Below are 17,348 nucleotides of genomic sequence, written 5' to 3'. Positions count from 1 at the left end.
GATAAGGGTCCACCTTAGTGCCATTGCAGCTTTTCATGAGCCGATTCATGGAAAACCCCTCTCAGCTCATCCCTTAGTTTCAAGGTTCATGAAGGGCCTTTTCAATGTGAAACCACCTCTTAAGGCCCCTCCTGTTGTATGGGATCTTAATGTGGTTCTTTCTGCGTTAATGAAGCCTCCTTTCGAGCCGTTGGCCTCAACGCATTTCAAATTTCTTACTTGGAAAGTGGTCTTTCTAATAGCTCTCACTTCTGCCAGGAGGGTCAGTGAGCTCCATGCACTGGTGGCGGATCCACCTTTCACGGTTTTTCACCATGATAAGGTCGTCCTCCGTACACATCCCAAGTTCCTTCCTAAGGTTGTGTCTGAATTTCATCTTAACCAATCCATCGTTCTACCTGTTTTTTTTCCCAAAGCCTCATTCTAATCCAGGTGAACAGGCTTTGCATACCTTGGATTGTAAACGTGCTCTGGCTTACTATCTTGATCGCACCAAACCTCACAGATCATCTCCTCAACTGTTTTTGTCCTTTGATCCTAACAAGTTGGGTCATCCTGTATCTAAACGCACTCTGTCCAATTGGCTTGGTGCTTGCGTTTCTTTTTGTTATGCTCATTCGGGCCTGACACTGGAAGGTTCTGTCACGGGCCACAAAATTAGAGCTATGGCAACGTCTGTAGCTTTCCTCCGTTCCACTCCTATTGAGGAAATCTGCAAGGCTGCTACTTGGTCCTCAGTTCATACTTTTACATCTCACTATTGTCTGGATGCATTCTCCAGACGGGATGGACACTTCGGCCAATCTGTTTTACAAAATTTATTCTCCTAATGGCCATCCTTCCCTCCATCCCTCTTTTTGTTAGCTTGGAGGTCACCCATCAGTCAAGAATATGCTGCCTGCTTGTCCTGGGATAAAGCACAGTTACTTACCGTAACAGGTGTTATCCAGGGACAGCAGGCAGATATTCTTGCGTCCCTCCCACCTCCCCGGGTTGGCTTCTTTAGCTGGCTTATCCTAACTGGGGACCGCGCGCCTCTGTCGGGCGGGAAGGCACTCGCGCACGCGCGGTGCGGCCTAGCTAGAACTTTCTAAAGTTCTTAGAGTGCAATCACTCTAAAATTGTCCGTACCGGGGCTCCGTCGGTGCCGTCACCCATCAGTCAAGAATATCTGCCTGCTGTCCCTGGATAACACCTGTTATCCCAGGACAAGCAGGCAGCATATTCTTGACTGATGGGTGACGGCACCGATGGAGCCCCGGTACGGACAATTTTAGAGTGATTGCACTCTAAGAACTTTAGAAAGTTCTAGCTAGGCCGCACCGCGCGTGCGCGAGTGCCTTCCCGCCCGACAGAGGCGCGCGGTCCCCAGTTTTCTTAATTCCGCGGAGCTAAGAAGACGCGTGTTTCCAACGGCTGTTGGAAGTTCTATCTTGATCGCACCAAACCTCACAGATCATCTCCTCAACTGTTTTTGTCCTTTGATCCTAACAAGTTGGGTCATCCTGTATCTAAACGCACTCTATCCAATTGGCTTGCTGCTTGCGTTTCTTTTTGTTATGCTCAGTCGGGCCTGACACTGGAGGGTTCTGTCACGGGCCACAAAATTAGAGCTATGGCAGCGTCTGTAGCTTTCCTCCGTTCCACTCCTATTGAGGAAATCTGCAAAGCTGCTACTTGGTCCTCAGTTCATACTTTCACATCTCACTATTGTCTGGATGCATTCTCCAGGCGGGATGGACACTTCGGCCAATCTGTTTTACAAAATTTATTCTCCTAATGGCCAACCTTCCCTCCATCCCTCTTTTTGTTAGCTTGGAGGTCACCCATCAGTCAAGAATATGCTGCCTGCTTGTCCTGGGATAAAGCACAGTTACTTACCGTAACAGGTGTTATCCAGGGACAGCAGGCAGATATTCTTGCGTCCCTCCCACCTCCCCGGGTTGGCTTCTTAGCTGGCTTATCCTAACTGGGGACCGCGCGCCTCTGTCGGGCGGGAAGGCACTCGCGCACGCGCGGTGCGGCCTAGCTAGAACTTTCTAAAGTTCTTAGAGTGCAATCACTCTAAAATTGTCCGTACCGGGGCTCCGTCGGTGCCGTCACCCATCAGTCAAGAATATCTGCCTGCTGTCCCTGGATAACACCTGTTACGGTAAGTAACTGTGCTTTTTGGAAAGAAACAGTGGCTCCCACTTACTTTGTGGTTTACTGTGGTATGCACAGTCATTTAGTTTACATGGAAGTTTGGCCTTATGCTATTTAGCTAGTGATTTGTGCAGTTCATTATAAACTTTATGCAATGTACCGTAAACCTGACATGTTTCTTAAAAATTTTTGCCTAGCCTGATCAACCATGTTTTATTTTTTATAGGACTATGGCAAAGAGTCTCAGGCCAAAGATGTCATCGAAGAATACTTTAAGTGCAAGAAATGAATGAGTAGAAAATAAAAACTATTAAGCCTAAAGTCTCTTTTATTACCTGTCATGGCATTGGGAAGATGGGGGAATACAAGTGTGTTTTGGGTTTTTTCTTTGTGTATATGTACACTAGCCTTTTAATTTAGTTTTAGTTCCTTAATGTGGTGCATACTTTCTAAAGGTTAAGTGATTTCTTAACCAAGTAATTGGTTCTTAACCAAGTGATTGGTAGGTCTGTTTTTGTAGTTAGATTTGTAATCATGGTGGAAGGGAAGTGAATGGAGAAAAAATTGCTGTATGACATGTTTAGTATGCACACATCAAATTTGCAGTATAATTTTGTCCTAAGAACATAAGAATAGCCTTACTGGGTCAGACCAATGGTCCATCAAGCCCAGTAGCTCATTCTCATGGTGGCCAATCCAGGATGAACAAAATCTTTTAGATAGGCTACTAGTAGGGAAGCAGTGAGGTTGGAAAGAACCAGAGAGTCTAAGAATTGTATACTTCTGTTAATTCATAAAGAGTGTTGAGTAACAAAAGTCCATCTGTTGAGATAAAACTCAGCTGGCGAACCATAATGTGACAATAGGTTTTGGTATAAATGCATGCAGTGGAGTCAATGTTCTAAAACAGCACAATTATAATTGCATTTGTTAAAAATACAAAAGAAAAAGAATTTAAAATGAATTGGTGTAGAAAATGTTGGCAGACCGTTTCTGAATTGGTGTGATCTGTATGATGATAAACTAGCTACCCAAAACTAAGCTAGTTTTGATACAGAAAATACAGTGGAACCTTGGTTTACGAGCATAATTCGTTCCAGAAGCATGCTCGTAAACCAAATTACTCGTATATCAAAGCGAGTTTCCCCATAGGAAGTAAAGGAAACTCACTTGATTTGTTCCACCCCACCCCATCATATCCCAAAAAGAACCCCCCACCCCCGAGGCCACTGGTGTGCTTCCACATCCCCCCCCCACCCCCCAGCGAACCGGCATCGACCCCCTTGTGAACACCCGTCCCCTGCGCAAACTAGCATCCCCCAATCTGGCTACGGCACGCAGCACCAACCCACAGGAGGTGCCCGAAGATCCTGCCTCTTCCCGGACTGGGCCTTGAGCATCTGTGCATCTTGAGCATCTTGTTCTCTCCAATTGTGGCTCTTTAGAATATACCAAGGTTGTCACAATTATATTCACTTTTGGTCCATGATTTACTTAAATTCCACCTTTTATATTCCCTCCAGTCATGGTACATGGGCTTGTCATGCCACTGGGGCTTACTTGCATTTGAAATGCTGAAAGCTATACTGTTGGTGTTTTCACTACTAGCAGAGCCTCCCAAGTTTCAGTAGTGAATTCAGACTAATGATGTACCATCCATTTGGTGACAACAACAGATGAATAATGTTGGAGGTGTTGGGTCACATTTGATGCAACAGTATCGAATTTATACTGTGCAGAAGGCAGAGCCAACAATCTACTTCTGTATTCTGCCATGAAAACTTGATCACCAAGTTGCTAGGACTCAAACACGAGTTGATGGCACCTAATATTCCCTTTTATGTTCTTTATGTATTTTCATTACTATTTTTACCACAAGAATGTTTTCTGTCTTTGTCACCGTAAAAAGTTTTTTTCCTTAATTTTCTATGCTATTGGTTTCATTTTATTTATTTCTATTTTTAACATATGCAACCATTGTGCTGTTTTAGAACATTGCAGTCACGCCCTAGATGTTTATGCCAAAACAAACAACAAAATACCCCAGCAGTATATATATATATATATATCATAGAGAACCAGTGTAAATACTGCTATTACCCAGCCATACACTTCTAAATATAAGCCCAGACAGCTAGAAGGGCTCGGGTCTCAGAAACGGAGCCTACGCGCAGCAGTGACAATCACAAACTGAGGAAAATCAGCGTAGTACAATCGCTCCAACTCCAATCATTGACCCACATACAGATTTTTTGTACAGTTAGCTCAGCTCTTGTGTGCATGCGCCAGGCAAACCCGAAAGTGAAGAATACTGATCAATTGGAGCGGCACAACAGAGCTAATCAGTGGCTATCAACAATACCTGGACTGTGGCCACCAGGAATGAAGCCTTGACTTTTTGTACGTCCTGGTGGCCCTGACGCAGCGGATGCTTTTGATTAATTATTTCCGCGAAACGCTGGCCGCGTCGGCAAATCTACACTAGTGACTGCACTCTTCTAAAAAGACAAATCAGCAAAGTCAGCCATAAAAGCTAAGTAGTTTGGTTGCTTATTTTTTAGTTTCTGGCTTGCACTTCTTTTCTGCAACCCGGTTGTGGGTTAGCTGTTTTAATTGCTTTTTGAAAAATTGCTTTAAAAAAATCTGTATGTGGGTCAATGATTGGAGTTGGAGCGATTGTACTACGCTGATTTTCCTCAGTTTGTGATTGTCACTGCTGCGCGTAGGCTCCGTTTCTGAGACCCGAGCCCTTCTAGCTGTCAAGAATCAACAATCAAGAATACTTAAAACGGATGACTGCACTAACAGACAGAATGAAGCTTCATCAAAGTATTTCTTAATAGTGCGAAGTTTCCAGAGCACAGCAAAGCATTTCTTCAATAATAGATCAGTATGATGTTCTAAAGTGAGATGTTTATCTGTAGTCACTCCCAATATTTTTATAGACTGTTCTATAGTACAGTCAAGGCCATTCAAGTGAATCGATGTTTCTTTAATCTCGTCATTGGGGGTTGCAAGAAAAAATGTAGTTTTTTCTGGATTTAGTTTCAATTTAAAAGCAACCATGCAACACTCGATCTGATTCAGGATGGTCACTAAAAAAATTTATGATCTCTACTGTCAGACAAATTAGTGGTATAATTATTGTAATATCCACTTAAATGTAAAATTTTAAGATTGCAATTGTGCAAGAGATTTCCCAGTGAAGCCAAGTAGATATTAAAGTGTGGGATAAAGGCGAACCCCACATTGGTTTTTCCAACGATAAGAAAGGATGTCATCCTTAAACACCTGCTATGATCTGTTACCCCAAAATCCTTGAAACCAATTTAAGACCTTTCCCAAGATACCAATAGATTCTACTGCTTAGGGGCAGCTGTGTGCCGAAGTTAAAAGCGCACAGAATTGCTGCTTCTGGTCTGGGGGTGCGGAGACAAAGGCAGGAGCCATATGGGGCAGGAGTCCCGGCATAGCGACGGCAACAGGAAGTTGCAAGTCAGCTGACACTGGCACCTTTTGTTGCGGCGGGGACCCAAATCCTTCATGGACCAGTAACATTTTTTTGCGGACCAGCAGTTGAAGAACAGTAATCTAGCCCACTATCTTGCATTCAACAGTGGGCAATGCAATACTTAACAATTATTCTCAATCATAAACATGCTATCGGAACATACAAGTCTCTGTGATGTGTACCTGCACACCATAGTAAGTGGTACCAGATAAGTGTTCTTCATCTATAATAAAAATTAAATCTGTATAAACAAGTGCTCTTAGGTGCTTGTTTATACACAGATTTACCAGCATCCAATAAAGCTGACAAACAGCCTATGAAAGCTCTATTTAACTAACATTAATTAAGGATCATTGAATTTCTGTCTTTTTATTTTTTTTTTTCAAGTGCCTTCACTTACTGTGAAAAATATACTTGTGAAAAAGGAATTTAAAAAACTCCAACCTTGATAACTGCAATGAAAAGTCAAAACAATCGCTTTAATGTCCATAAATTTTAAACCAGTTCATTTTAAGTGTTCTGCCAAACTGTCCCAGGAGGTACCCTGTTTTGGATTTTTCAGGGACATCATTGCACTTTCAACTTGTACAGGCAACTTGCTTTCAGCTCCTGTAACAACACTAATTCTTTGGAAAATTGCTGTAAATGACTGATCCCACAGACTTACCAAACTTGCCCCAAGGTACTCCTTACACTTCTGCAATATCAAATGTCTGTAGTGATATAATAATCAAACTTTATACAGTATTCTAGTCAACTGTCATTAAGACCCTTGTCGGTAGCAACTCCCAATTCTTTATTCATCTTTCCAGATTGGCACAGACGGGTTTAAGCTCCTCTGCCAGCAGGTGCAGACTGAGAATAGAGTACACTGAATTCTTATAGTACAAGTGGGCTGTACAGTCCCTCATAGAATCAGTCTCCAGCAGGTGGAGTGGTAAGCCTGTGCAGTCTTTTAAATTTAGGCCTTAGCAGGGTCTGTTGGAAAGGTGCCCTTTTTGTCTGTCCCTATTTCTGGTCGGACTGAGCTGGGGTCCTGTGGGACCATTACCACCTTGGGGTGGGGGGGGGGGGAGTTTGCATTCTTTAGAGGAATTTCAACTGTAAGTCTTGCCACGGTTAGGCAAAGACTACAATTTTGAGCGCCTGTGGGGTTTACACCTTTTTACTTTAAAACAAAAAAAAAAAAACAGTCCCGAGACAGTGCTTTCTGTGCCGGTTCCATTCACCTGGTTTCATTTTGCCTGGCTCACAGTTAATATGCATACTTCTTTCAAGCTAAAGAAGTGAGCAGAGTGTACCTGTCGGAAAATTAATGCGGCCGGCATTTGTTGTTTTTGCTCGCAGCTGGAAGAGGAACCCTCATTAGTTTTGGAGTGGACTGGCTCAAGGGTGGTGGGGAGGCCTGTGGTTTCCTCATTGCTGATGGTGCTGGGAATTCCCTTACTGGTACATTGGGCTTTTCTGGAAATTCCCTTACTGTGGCTTTGCTTTTTCAGGCCTCTTCAGTGCCTTTACCCTTTATCAGCCAGCTTTTCTTTGTCCGGAAACTGTCATTTCGGCAGAGCCTTCTCATAAGCTCCCGCGTAGATTGGAGAGGCAGGAACAGGTCTTGCCTCTTCCGAGGAGCTGTCCCACCCATGGTTCTTGCCATCTACAAGGTATGTTGCATGTATGCAGCTGATAGCCCTGCACCCCCCCCCCCCTCCCCTCGATGGCTTTGGCCTCATCTGGGAGAGTGAGGAGTGTTTTTTGGTGCCTGTGTCTCCAATGCCTATGTGACAGTCTCCCTTGCATGTATGCACTATGCCACTTACATGTTCCATGACAGACTAGTGCTTACACTTCTCCCTCTGTATTCGCTGTGATAGGGGATTAACAGAACCGCAAATACTGAAAAACTGTGAATAACTTTTTTATATGTTATTTGCTGTTTTCTATTAAAAACCATTATGAATATGGTGAAACCGCGAATAACATGGTGGGAGACCTGACCTGTACCTAAAGGAGAGGAAAACACGGTGAACAAACTGCTGGGAATCAGCAATTTTTTTTCTGTAAACACTTGGAATCAGTGATTTCTCTATGCAAGCTGATGTAATTGGGGGGGGGGGGGGGGGAGAAGCCAGCAAGCTAAAAATTGTGAATAATCGAAACCATGATTACTGAAACCGCAAATACACAGGGAGAAGTGTAGTCATTTTGCTAGTACAGCTCTCCCTTGCTATTCGCAGTTGTCTGGCCCCACCCCCTGGAGAATCGCTCAGAGGCAGCCTGCATCAACCAGATCTGGCCCCGGGATTTGGATCGGGAGGAGGAGTCGAGTAGCCACCCCAGGAGCAACTACATGCATGGACCTTACCTGGTGGTCTAGCAGTGAGACACGGGGCAGGAGCGATCTTCCTACACGCCTGCCCCGTGCAGCGCCGTGCTGAGTTCCCGTAGTCTCAGCCCACAGGAACTCAGCACAGATGCACAGCATGGCTCTGCAAGGGGCAGGAGTGTAATAAGATCGCTCCTGCCCCGCATCATCGCTAGACCACCAGGTAAGGTCCGGGGGTGGGTTAGAGACGCCCCAAAAACTTATTCGCGGGCCAGCTTTGCCTCTAACCCCTGAGAATACGGAGGTAGAGCTGTATTCACACTCCACATCATACTCTGCTCTATTGAGGCGCATCACCTTGCCTTGCCTCATCCAAAAAAAATGAGGTAAGATAAGAATTTCTAGTATGAACCTACCAGAAATTCTGCTTTTTTTCTTAACACCCAAACTGTGGAATGATTTACCTCAGTGGTCTCCAATGTGTGGCCCTAGGGCTGCATATGGTCATCTTCCATTGCAGCTCTCAAACAGTTGTCTGAAATGTTCTTCAAATCATGTAAATTTCAATCTTGCCCACTTACTTTAGTAAATGCAAGCATGTTACTCAGGTGTCTCATGGAATTTGCTACTGCTGATAATCCACAATAAAGTGAGTTCTTAATTATATCTATGAAGTGTTTTAGAATTAATAATAGTACAGTAAAACCTTGGATTGCAAGTTACTTGGAATGCAAGTGTTTTGCAAGACAAGCAAAACATTTTATTAAAATTTAACTTGATATACAAGCAATGTCTAGCAATACAAGTACATACAGTATACACACATCAAAGCATCAGAACTGAGCCGATGATTATTCTCTCTCTGACACTGCAAGAGTGTAGTGGCTGTTCTAAACAAGCAAAGTCTTGCACTACAAGTACATACAGTATACCCGTGTCACAGAGAATAACACGGGGAAAAACTTTGTCCCCATCTCCGTGAGCTTCTCCCCGCCCTGTCCCCCCAAACTATCTCATCCCATCCACACAAGCCTCAAATAATTTTATACTGAACTTATTTTATTAAAGTATAAAAAGAAACAATATTCTGTACAACTGTCATTTTATAAATCAAAGTTCTGGCTGATGATCTAGAGAAAGAGATGTTCAGCTGGCAGACTTTGTTTATAAATGTTTATCTTATACCTCAAGAGAATTTACTTATCCAAAGTGGTATAATATAAATACACTTTCACTGGATCACTTTGCTTTTCAAAAACAATATCATGTCAATCAACAAGTAGCTGAAGTTATTTAGTGAACACTCAGACCCACAGCTGAGGTCCCAGTGAAAAAATCACGGAGCAGCTGTTTTGAGAGACCATCATCATTGTTCATAGTCTCACCCACCATACAACAGCTAAATAACAACGAATAAGATGGTAAAACAAAACCAACTTAGCTTTGAATGGTGTGGGTAATCAATGTAACTGCTCCGGGCTCCTCCTTTATTCATACGACTGCATACATTACACATATACTGTCGACCCCCCAACCTAGGTTTCACCAACTGGCTTCTTCAGGAGGGGTGCTACAAATATAAAGCAACCAACATTAACACTAAATCCTTCAGTTACCACTACTGTCTCTTTTTTCTCAATAATCACAATTATCAACACCAACCATTCACACTCCGACTTACCGGCACAACGCACTCCATACTGCACACAGACAAATTAGCTACTGGCGACGGGTTTCCAATCAGCAGGCCACACCTTAAATACATTCCCCTCAGTAGCGTCACAATGACGTCAAACTCGTCACTGCAGTCTCAACTAAATACTAACTCCTTCTACAAATGAAACCATTCGATTTCATTATTTAACCCTGTGGGGGTCAAGGTATGCCATTGAAAAATGAACTTCTGTTCTAAATATAACAAACATTGGGTGACATCCCCAGTTGTTTTATGGGCACTGGCTATCACCGTATATTTCACATCTTCAATTGAATGCTGCTGTTCGAGCCAATGGCTCACAAGGGGAGCCGACACACGTTTGCATCTGATATTACTCAAATGCTCGGCGATGCGAGTTTTAATAGCCCGCCGAGTGTGCCCGATGTAAAAAAGCCCACAAGGGCATATAATACAATATACTACTGCCACTGAAGTACAATTGGTATTAGTACAATACTGTACAGAAGCATTCAGACAGTTGTTGGATGAGAGTTTCTATAGGGAGATTAATGGAGATCCCACTCAAGATATTAAGAAAGCAATCGATACTGTATTACATACTGCTCGCCAGGCGGAGGTTATCACAGCTAGGGAGTTTAAATGTTTGAATGTGGAATTCCCTGAAATCCCCTACATTTACTTCATCCCCAAAATCCATAAGTCCCCCACATGCCCTCTGGGCCGTCCGATTGTGGCCGGCATTGGTTCAGTGCTGGAGCCGCTGTCGAGGTTTATCGACAGCTTCATTTGTGAACAAGTGAGCAAAAAACAGTCTTATGCACGCGATTCTTCTCACTTCCTTCAAAGTTTGCAGGGAAGTGAGAATCAAGACTGTAAATTGTTAGTCACTGCAGACGTTTCTGCACTGTATACCAATGTGCCATAATCGGCGGCCCTGGCAATTATAAAGAAGGCTATGTACAATTTGAATGTGTCAGCACAGAAGAAGGAACTAGTGGATACATTGGCAGAATTTGTGATTTGTCAAAATTATTTTCATTTCATAAATAGGTTCTTCATTCAGACTAAGGGGGTGGCGATGGGGGCCACAGTGGCCCCTTCTGTCGCCTGCCTCTATATGTCTGAATATGAAGAAAAGTATGTGTATACATCTAGGTGGTTTAACCGTGTAGGCCTATGGAGAAGATATATAGACGATATCTTTTTTACGTGGAATGGGGAGCGTTACGAGTTGGAGGAATTCCTTAAGGAATTAAATCAGGTAGATCCTAACATTCCTCTCACTTATGAAGTGAGTACCAATAAGGTATCCTTTTTGGATATTCAGGTAGTTAAATCCCTTTTTAATTCTCAGGTACGTTTTGATACCACTTTGTATAGGAAGCCCTCCGACCGTAACACGCTCCTCCATTACCACAGTTATCATCCAAAGCCCCTCCGGGACAGTATACCGGTAGGGCAATTTTTAAGATTGCGGAGGATATGCTCTGATGAACGGGATTTCCATCAGCAGGCCACACTATTATATACAAAGTTTATAGAACGAGGCTACCCTCCCAAGGTAGTCAAAGTAGCATGGAAAAGAGCCCGCAATTGTCAGCGGGAATGGCTATTTCATTTGAAAGAGAAGGAGAAGAGTGGGGCCTTGGTATGCGTACTACCCTATTCCAGCAGGAGTCAACAACTTAGACAAATTATTTTGAAGCACTGGTCAGTGTTGCAGGTACATGAGAGCATGAACGAAATTCCATTGTTTGTGTACACTAGGAGCCGCAATTTGGGCCAAATTCTTAAACATCGGGTCCCCGGTCAACATAATAGTAGGGGCCCCCATGTAGGTTGTTCTCATCGTGTATATTGCTCTCATGTCCTCAACACTGACCAAGTACTTATCCCCCAATCAGGTGGCAAGAAATTTTATTTAAGAACTAATACCAATTGTACTTCAGTGGCAGTAGTATATTGTATTATATGCCCTTGTGGGCTTTTTTACATCGTGCACACTCAGCGGGCTATTAAAACTCGCATCGCCGAGCATTTGAGTAATATCAGATGCAAACGTGTGTCGGCTCCCCTTGTGAGCCATTGGCTCGAACAGCAGCATTCAATTGAAGATGTGAAATATACGGTGATAGCCAGTGCCCATAAAACAACTGGGGATGTCACCCAATGTTTGTTATATTTAGAACAGAAGTTCATTTTTCAATGGCATACCTTGACCCCCACAGGGTTAAATAATGAAATCGAATGGTTTCATTTGTAGAAGGAGTTAGTATTTAGTTGAGACTGCAGTGACGAGTTTGACGTCATTGTGACGCTACTGAGGGGAATGTATTTAAGGTGTGGCCTGCTGATTGGAAACCCGTCGCCAGTAGCTAATTTGTCTGTGTGCAGTATGGAGTGCGTTGTGCCGGTAAGTCGGAGTGTGAATGGTTGGTGTTGATAATTGTGATTATTGAGAAAAAAGAGACAGTAGTGGTAACTGAAGGATTTAGTGTTAATGTTGGTTGCTTTATATTTGTAGCACCCCTCCTGAAGAAGCCAGTTGGTGAAACCTAGGTTGGGGGGTCGACAGTATATGTGTAATGTATGCAGTCGTATGAATAAAGGAGGAGCCCGGAGCAGTTACATTGATTACCCACACCATTCAAAGCTAAGTTGGTTTTGTTTTACCATCTTATTCGTTGTTATTTAGCTGTTGTATGGTGGGTGAGACTATGAACAATGATGATGGTCTCTCAAAACAGCTGCTCCGTGATTTTTTCACTGGGACCTCAGCTGTGGGTCTGAGTGTTCACTAAATAACTTCAGCTACTTGTTGATTGACATGATATTGTTTTTGAAAAGCAAAGTGATCCAGTGAAAGTGTATAAATGTTTATCAACACAACTAATATACTACTTTATCCTAAAGCAAAAAAAGAAAATAAATAGAAATGTTTTTTTCTACCTGCGTTCTCATCTCATTCAATTCCTTCCATCCACTGTCTGCCTTCTCTGCCTCTTCTACATGCTCTGTTATTGTGCCTCTCCCTCCACCCCCCCCCCCCACCTCCACCCCCAATTGGTCTGGCACCCATCATCTTCCCTCCGCTCTCCCCATAGTCTGGGATCTGTCTTCCCCATTTCCCTTCAGCGTCTTCCTCCTCACCCCACCTGCCTCAGTTCCCTGCAGTGTCTGTTCCTCTCCACCCCACCTTTCCTTCCTTCCTGCCTCCCTTTCCTTTACCTTCATGGCAGGCGATTTCTAAATTTTTTTTGTACGAGCAGTTGGAGCCTTGAAGTTGTCTATGACTGCCAGTAAGGTCTCCTCTGATGCAACTTATGATTTTCGGATGCAAACTCAGTGACGTATCATGGGGGGGGGGGGGGGGGGAAGTGAATGGACAGGAGGAAGTGGGCATCCCTCCTGCTGTTTTATTGGGGGGTGGGGGTAGTGAGCATCGTTCCTGCTGCTTGTTTTAGAGTCTGGGTCAGGAGTGGGGGGGCTGTTGGCAGTAGTGGATTTTTTTTCCTTTTTTTATGGGCAGCTATTTTGCTTGTGTAATAGATGCAAAATATCCGTGCCATTTAAAAAAAAAAAACAGCAGATCTGTCGGTAACACAGTTACCTATATAGAAAAATGGGTTGTTTAGATGGTTATAATGAATCCTTCATAAACATTTCTCATGTATCCAATGTCAATATTTCAATGTTAAATTCTTCCATTGTACAAGTTACTAGACTTTCCTTCTACTAGAGTTAGCCACAATTCTTTATTACTTTTTTCTTTATTATGTTATATCTTTTTTATGCAATTTTTTGAAATGTCTAGCTTTTCAAAACAGTGATGGGCATATCATAAAACAGATGTCAGATTTTAGGATCTCATATGATTTATACCATTCGAATTTGCATCCTTTTCCGGTATTGTATAATCACTTATGCCCACCACCTCCTACCAATCCCTTACACATGTTCCTAATAATTTAATGCCTAAAAAAAAAATTATATTCAAAAAATGACCAATAAAAAATCCTACATATATATATTCCATATTATTTGATACCTAAATTAATTTAATATCATGAAAGGCAACACTTGGATCTTGCCACAATCATGTTGATATGCGATACCAACTCCTAACGCCCTTTGATTTGGGCGTTTCAATCCCAACAGATCTTCCTCAGAGGATTTTGGTCAAATGTGCTGCCTCGCTAAGAACAAAAAGAATTCTATTGTCAAAAGCAGTGAAAAGAACCCACTTAAAGCCCTTAAATGCCTTCATTTGGTTTCCATAGAGATCAGGCGCAAAGTGAGTTTTAGCGCAGTTTGGATGTTTTACTTAACAAGTGCCGCAGTGATGGAAATGTGAGGGTCGTATGAATGCAGGTTTGAGTGCCAGTAGTATGCATTTTTGAGGCAGCCTGACTCAGCAAATATATAGATCTGGGATTTTTCTGTGTATAAAGTTTGTACAGTTAGGTTGGTCTTCTTTACAGGAGTTAGCCACATATGATGAATTAGTGTGATTGGAGGAAAGTCCCCATACATGATATTAATATTGTATAGAAGTCTGTTTGTGTTTGCGTTCAGATAGAGGCATTTAAGGGTTTTAAGTGGTTCTTTTCACTGCTTTTGACAATAGAATTATTTTTGTTCTTAGAGAGGCAGCACATTTGACCAAAATCCCCTGAGAAAGATCCGTTGGGATTGAAACGCCATCAAAGGGCATCGGGAGTTGGTATCTCATATCAACTTTGATTGTGGCAAGATCCACAAAGATAAGTGTTGTCTTTCATAATATCAAATTGATTTAAGTATCAAATACTATGGAATATATATGAAGGATTTTTTATTGGTCATTTTTTGAATATAAAATTTTTTTTTTAGTCATTAAATTAAATTATTAGGAACACGTGTAAGGGAGGTGGTTGGCATAAATAATTATACAATACCAATATAGGATGCGGACTGGGAATGGTATAAATCATATGAGGTCCTAAGATCTGACATCTGTTTTATGATATGCCCATCACTGTTTTAAGAAGCTAGATATTTCAAAAAATTGCATAGAAAAGATATAACATAGATCCAAGATGGCTGCTTACTAGACGCGTTTGATAACATGCATCTAGATTGTACTGTGCTCTGTTAACAATTTACCTTCTCTAGGCAGCTTGCGCTGCCGGGAAAAAATCTTTCTTTATCCCAGGACAAGCAGGCAGGTATTCTCACTAATGGGTGACGTGATCCAACGGAGCCCGATGCGGACGCCTCACAAGCAGTCTTGCTTGAAGAAACTCGAAGTTACTCGAAGAAACGTGGTGCTGATTTTTGGCAGTATTGAGCTGGTTCGACCGATGCAGGGAGCTGCAGCGATCCTGTCGGAGACAAGCCTGCTGAGGATGCCGGGTATTGGCGAAACCGGAGCGATTCCTCTTGGGCCTGACACCACCGATGCCGGGTATTGGCAAAACCGGAGCGATTCCTCTTGGGCCTGACACCACCTTGAGTCCTGAGGTTAGAGCTCCACCTCCACAGCCCCAGACTGCCAGTTCTCCCAGAGGGTGCGGAAACCCAAGAGGATGGGGCAGCCCTCTCTCCAGAGGCAAGCATTCTAACATCGGGGAGTCTGATAGGCGAGTTTCCTGTTCAGGAAAACTCTGAAGTGGAGTCTGGGGCTTTAGGAAGTGGTTCAATCCAGAGGGACAAGGCCAAGAAACTTCAACAGATGGTGAGCCTCTTTGTCCTCAAATTCAAGCTTCCTTTTGGGAAAGGCCTCCTGAGGTGATATTAGAGTCTCTATGGGACTTGGTAACTAACTTTGGCAAGGCAATTAGTCCTAATTTCCAGAGAATAGAAAAAAATTGTCCCAGCATTCAGAAGAGTTGGAAACAATAGAATACAATTTGACTGTCTCTAAAATCTCAGTTCATAAAGTTGAACAAGATATGAAGTCCGCTAAACAATTACAGGAGTCTTTCATTCAGGACAATTTGAATCTTAGAAGGAACATAGAGACACTTGAAAACTATTCTCGCAATAATAATCTGAGACTAATAAATTTTCCAAGAGTACAAATGGTGACCCCCTAGAGAAATGCTTCAGAGATATTTGATGGAAATTTTGGAAGTTCCATAGGAAAATTTGCCTCCATTTTCTCAGGTGTACTACTTACCTACTAAATCCTTACCTCAACAACAAGTAAAATCCACTGATCAAGTGCTGAATCTTTTGGAGATTTTGGAGACATCAGATGCAGAAGTTGCAACCCCTGCAACATTGATCCTAATACTAGCTCTTCCTATAGATAATGCGTTGATATTGAGACTTTTCTTTAAAAATAAACATAAAGAATTTCTTGGATGTAAAATTCAAATGTTCCCTGATCTTTCAAGAGAAACACAAAAACGCCGATGTAAGTTTCTTCTTTTAAGACCAGGGGTCATCTCATTAGGAGCTACATTTTACTTAAGGTATCCTTGTAAATGTATAATTTGCTACCATTCTATTAACATAGTAAAAAGTAGATGACGGCAGATAAAGACCCGAATGGTTCATCTAGTCTGCCCAACCTGATTCAATCTAAAAGTTTGTTGGGTTGTTGTTGTTTTTTTTCCTTCTCCTTAGATATGTTTTCTACGAGCCTCAGTAAGTAACTGCATTCTTGGCTTTATCTCGTTTAGATGGAGATAAATCTTGAGCTCTATAGAACAAAATTGCTTGCAACTCCACTTCCAGCGGTCAGCAGTCTAGTCTATAGCACAGCCTATGTTGAATAGAATTATACTTTTCTTTTTGATTCCCCTGTAAGAACTTCTTGGATCTATATGGAGGACTTGAGCTAATTTAACCATTATGCTATATTCTTTGTGAGGTTTTTTTTTTCTTTTTTAAAGTGATGATGTTTCACACTTTGATATTGTAAAAGTTTTTGGTTAAATATGCTTTCTGTACAAGTTGTACTTGGTAAAAAATTTGAAAATCAATAATAATAAGAAAAAAATATAACATAATAAAGAAAGAAAAAAGTAATAAAGAATTGTGACTAACTCTAGTAGAAGGAAAGTCTAGTAAACATAGAAACATAGAAGATGACGGCAGAAAAGGGCTACAGCCCATCAAGTCTGCCCACCCTGCTTACCCACCCCCTGTTTATGCCCTAATGACCCAATTTCCTTATCTTGACCCTCGTAGGGATCCCACATGGGTATCCCATTTATTCTTAAAGTCTGGCACGCTGTCTGCCTCGATCACCTGCACTGGAAGCTTGTTCCAAAGATCAACCACTCTCTCTGTGAAGAAATACTTTCTGGTGTCGCCATGAAATTTTCCGCCCCTGAGTTTGAGCGGTGCAATAGAAGATTTTAACTTTTAAATACGTTATAATGACATTGGATACTTGAGAAATGTTTATGAAGGATTCATTATAACCATCTAAACAACCTGTTTTTCTATATATGTTTGTACATGGGTTGGATGTTCTAGTGAAGCTTGGTTTTTCTAATGACTTAGCGCTCCTTTTACTAAGCTGTGTTAGGGCATAAACGCGCGGAATAGCGCGCGCTAGACGCTAACGCCAGCAATGCTGGCATTCGTTATAGCCACATAGTGCAGGTTTAGCGTGCACTAATCTGCGTGCGCTAAAAATGCTAGCGCACCTTAGTAAAAGGAGCCCTTAGTGGTAACACAGTTACTGACAGGTCTAC

The 17,348-nt window shown here is 42.3% G+C and overlaps 1 protein-coding gene across 4 annotated transcripts in view; it reads left to right on the top strand.

The window, feature by feature from the left end:
• Positions 1-2,466, top strand: part of RPS12 (ribosomal protein S12) — a 28,580-nt gene extending 26,114 nt beyond the window's left edge. For all 4 annotated transcript variants that reach the window (XM_033939015.1, XM_033939018.1, XM_033939016.1 and 1 more), the window contains one exon: positions 2,372-2,466. In XM_033939015.1, the coding sequence (XP_033794906.1) occupies positions 2,372-2,434 (63 nt within the window). In that variant the 3' untranslated portion in view covers positions 2,435-2,466. The remainder of the gene's footprint in view (positions 1-2,371) is intronic.
• The last annotated feature ends 14,882 nt before the right edge of the window (positions 2,467-17,348 follow it).

This window comes from Geotrypetes seraphini, chromosome 3, assembly GCF_902459505.1.
Source record: "Geotrypetes seraphini chromosome 3, aGeoSer1.1, whole genome shotgun sequence".
NCBI classification, from domain to species: Eukaryota; Metazoa; Chordata; class Amphibia; order Gymnophiona; family Dermophiidae; genus Geotrypetes; species Geotrypetes seraphini.
Note: the sequence above shows the minus strand (reverse complement) of the source record. Positions and strands in the feature narration are given on the sequence as shown.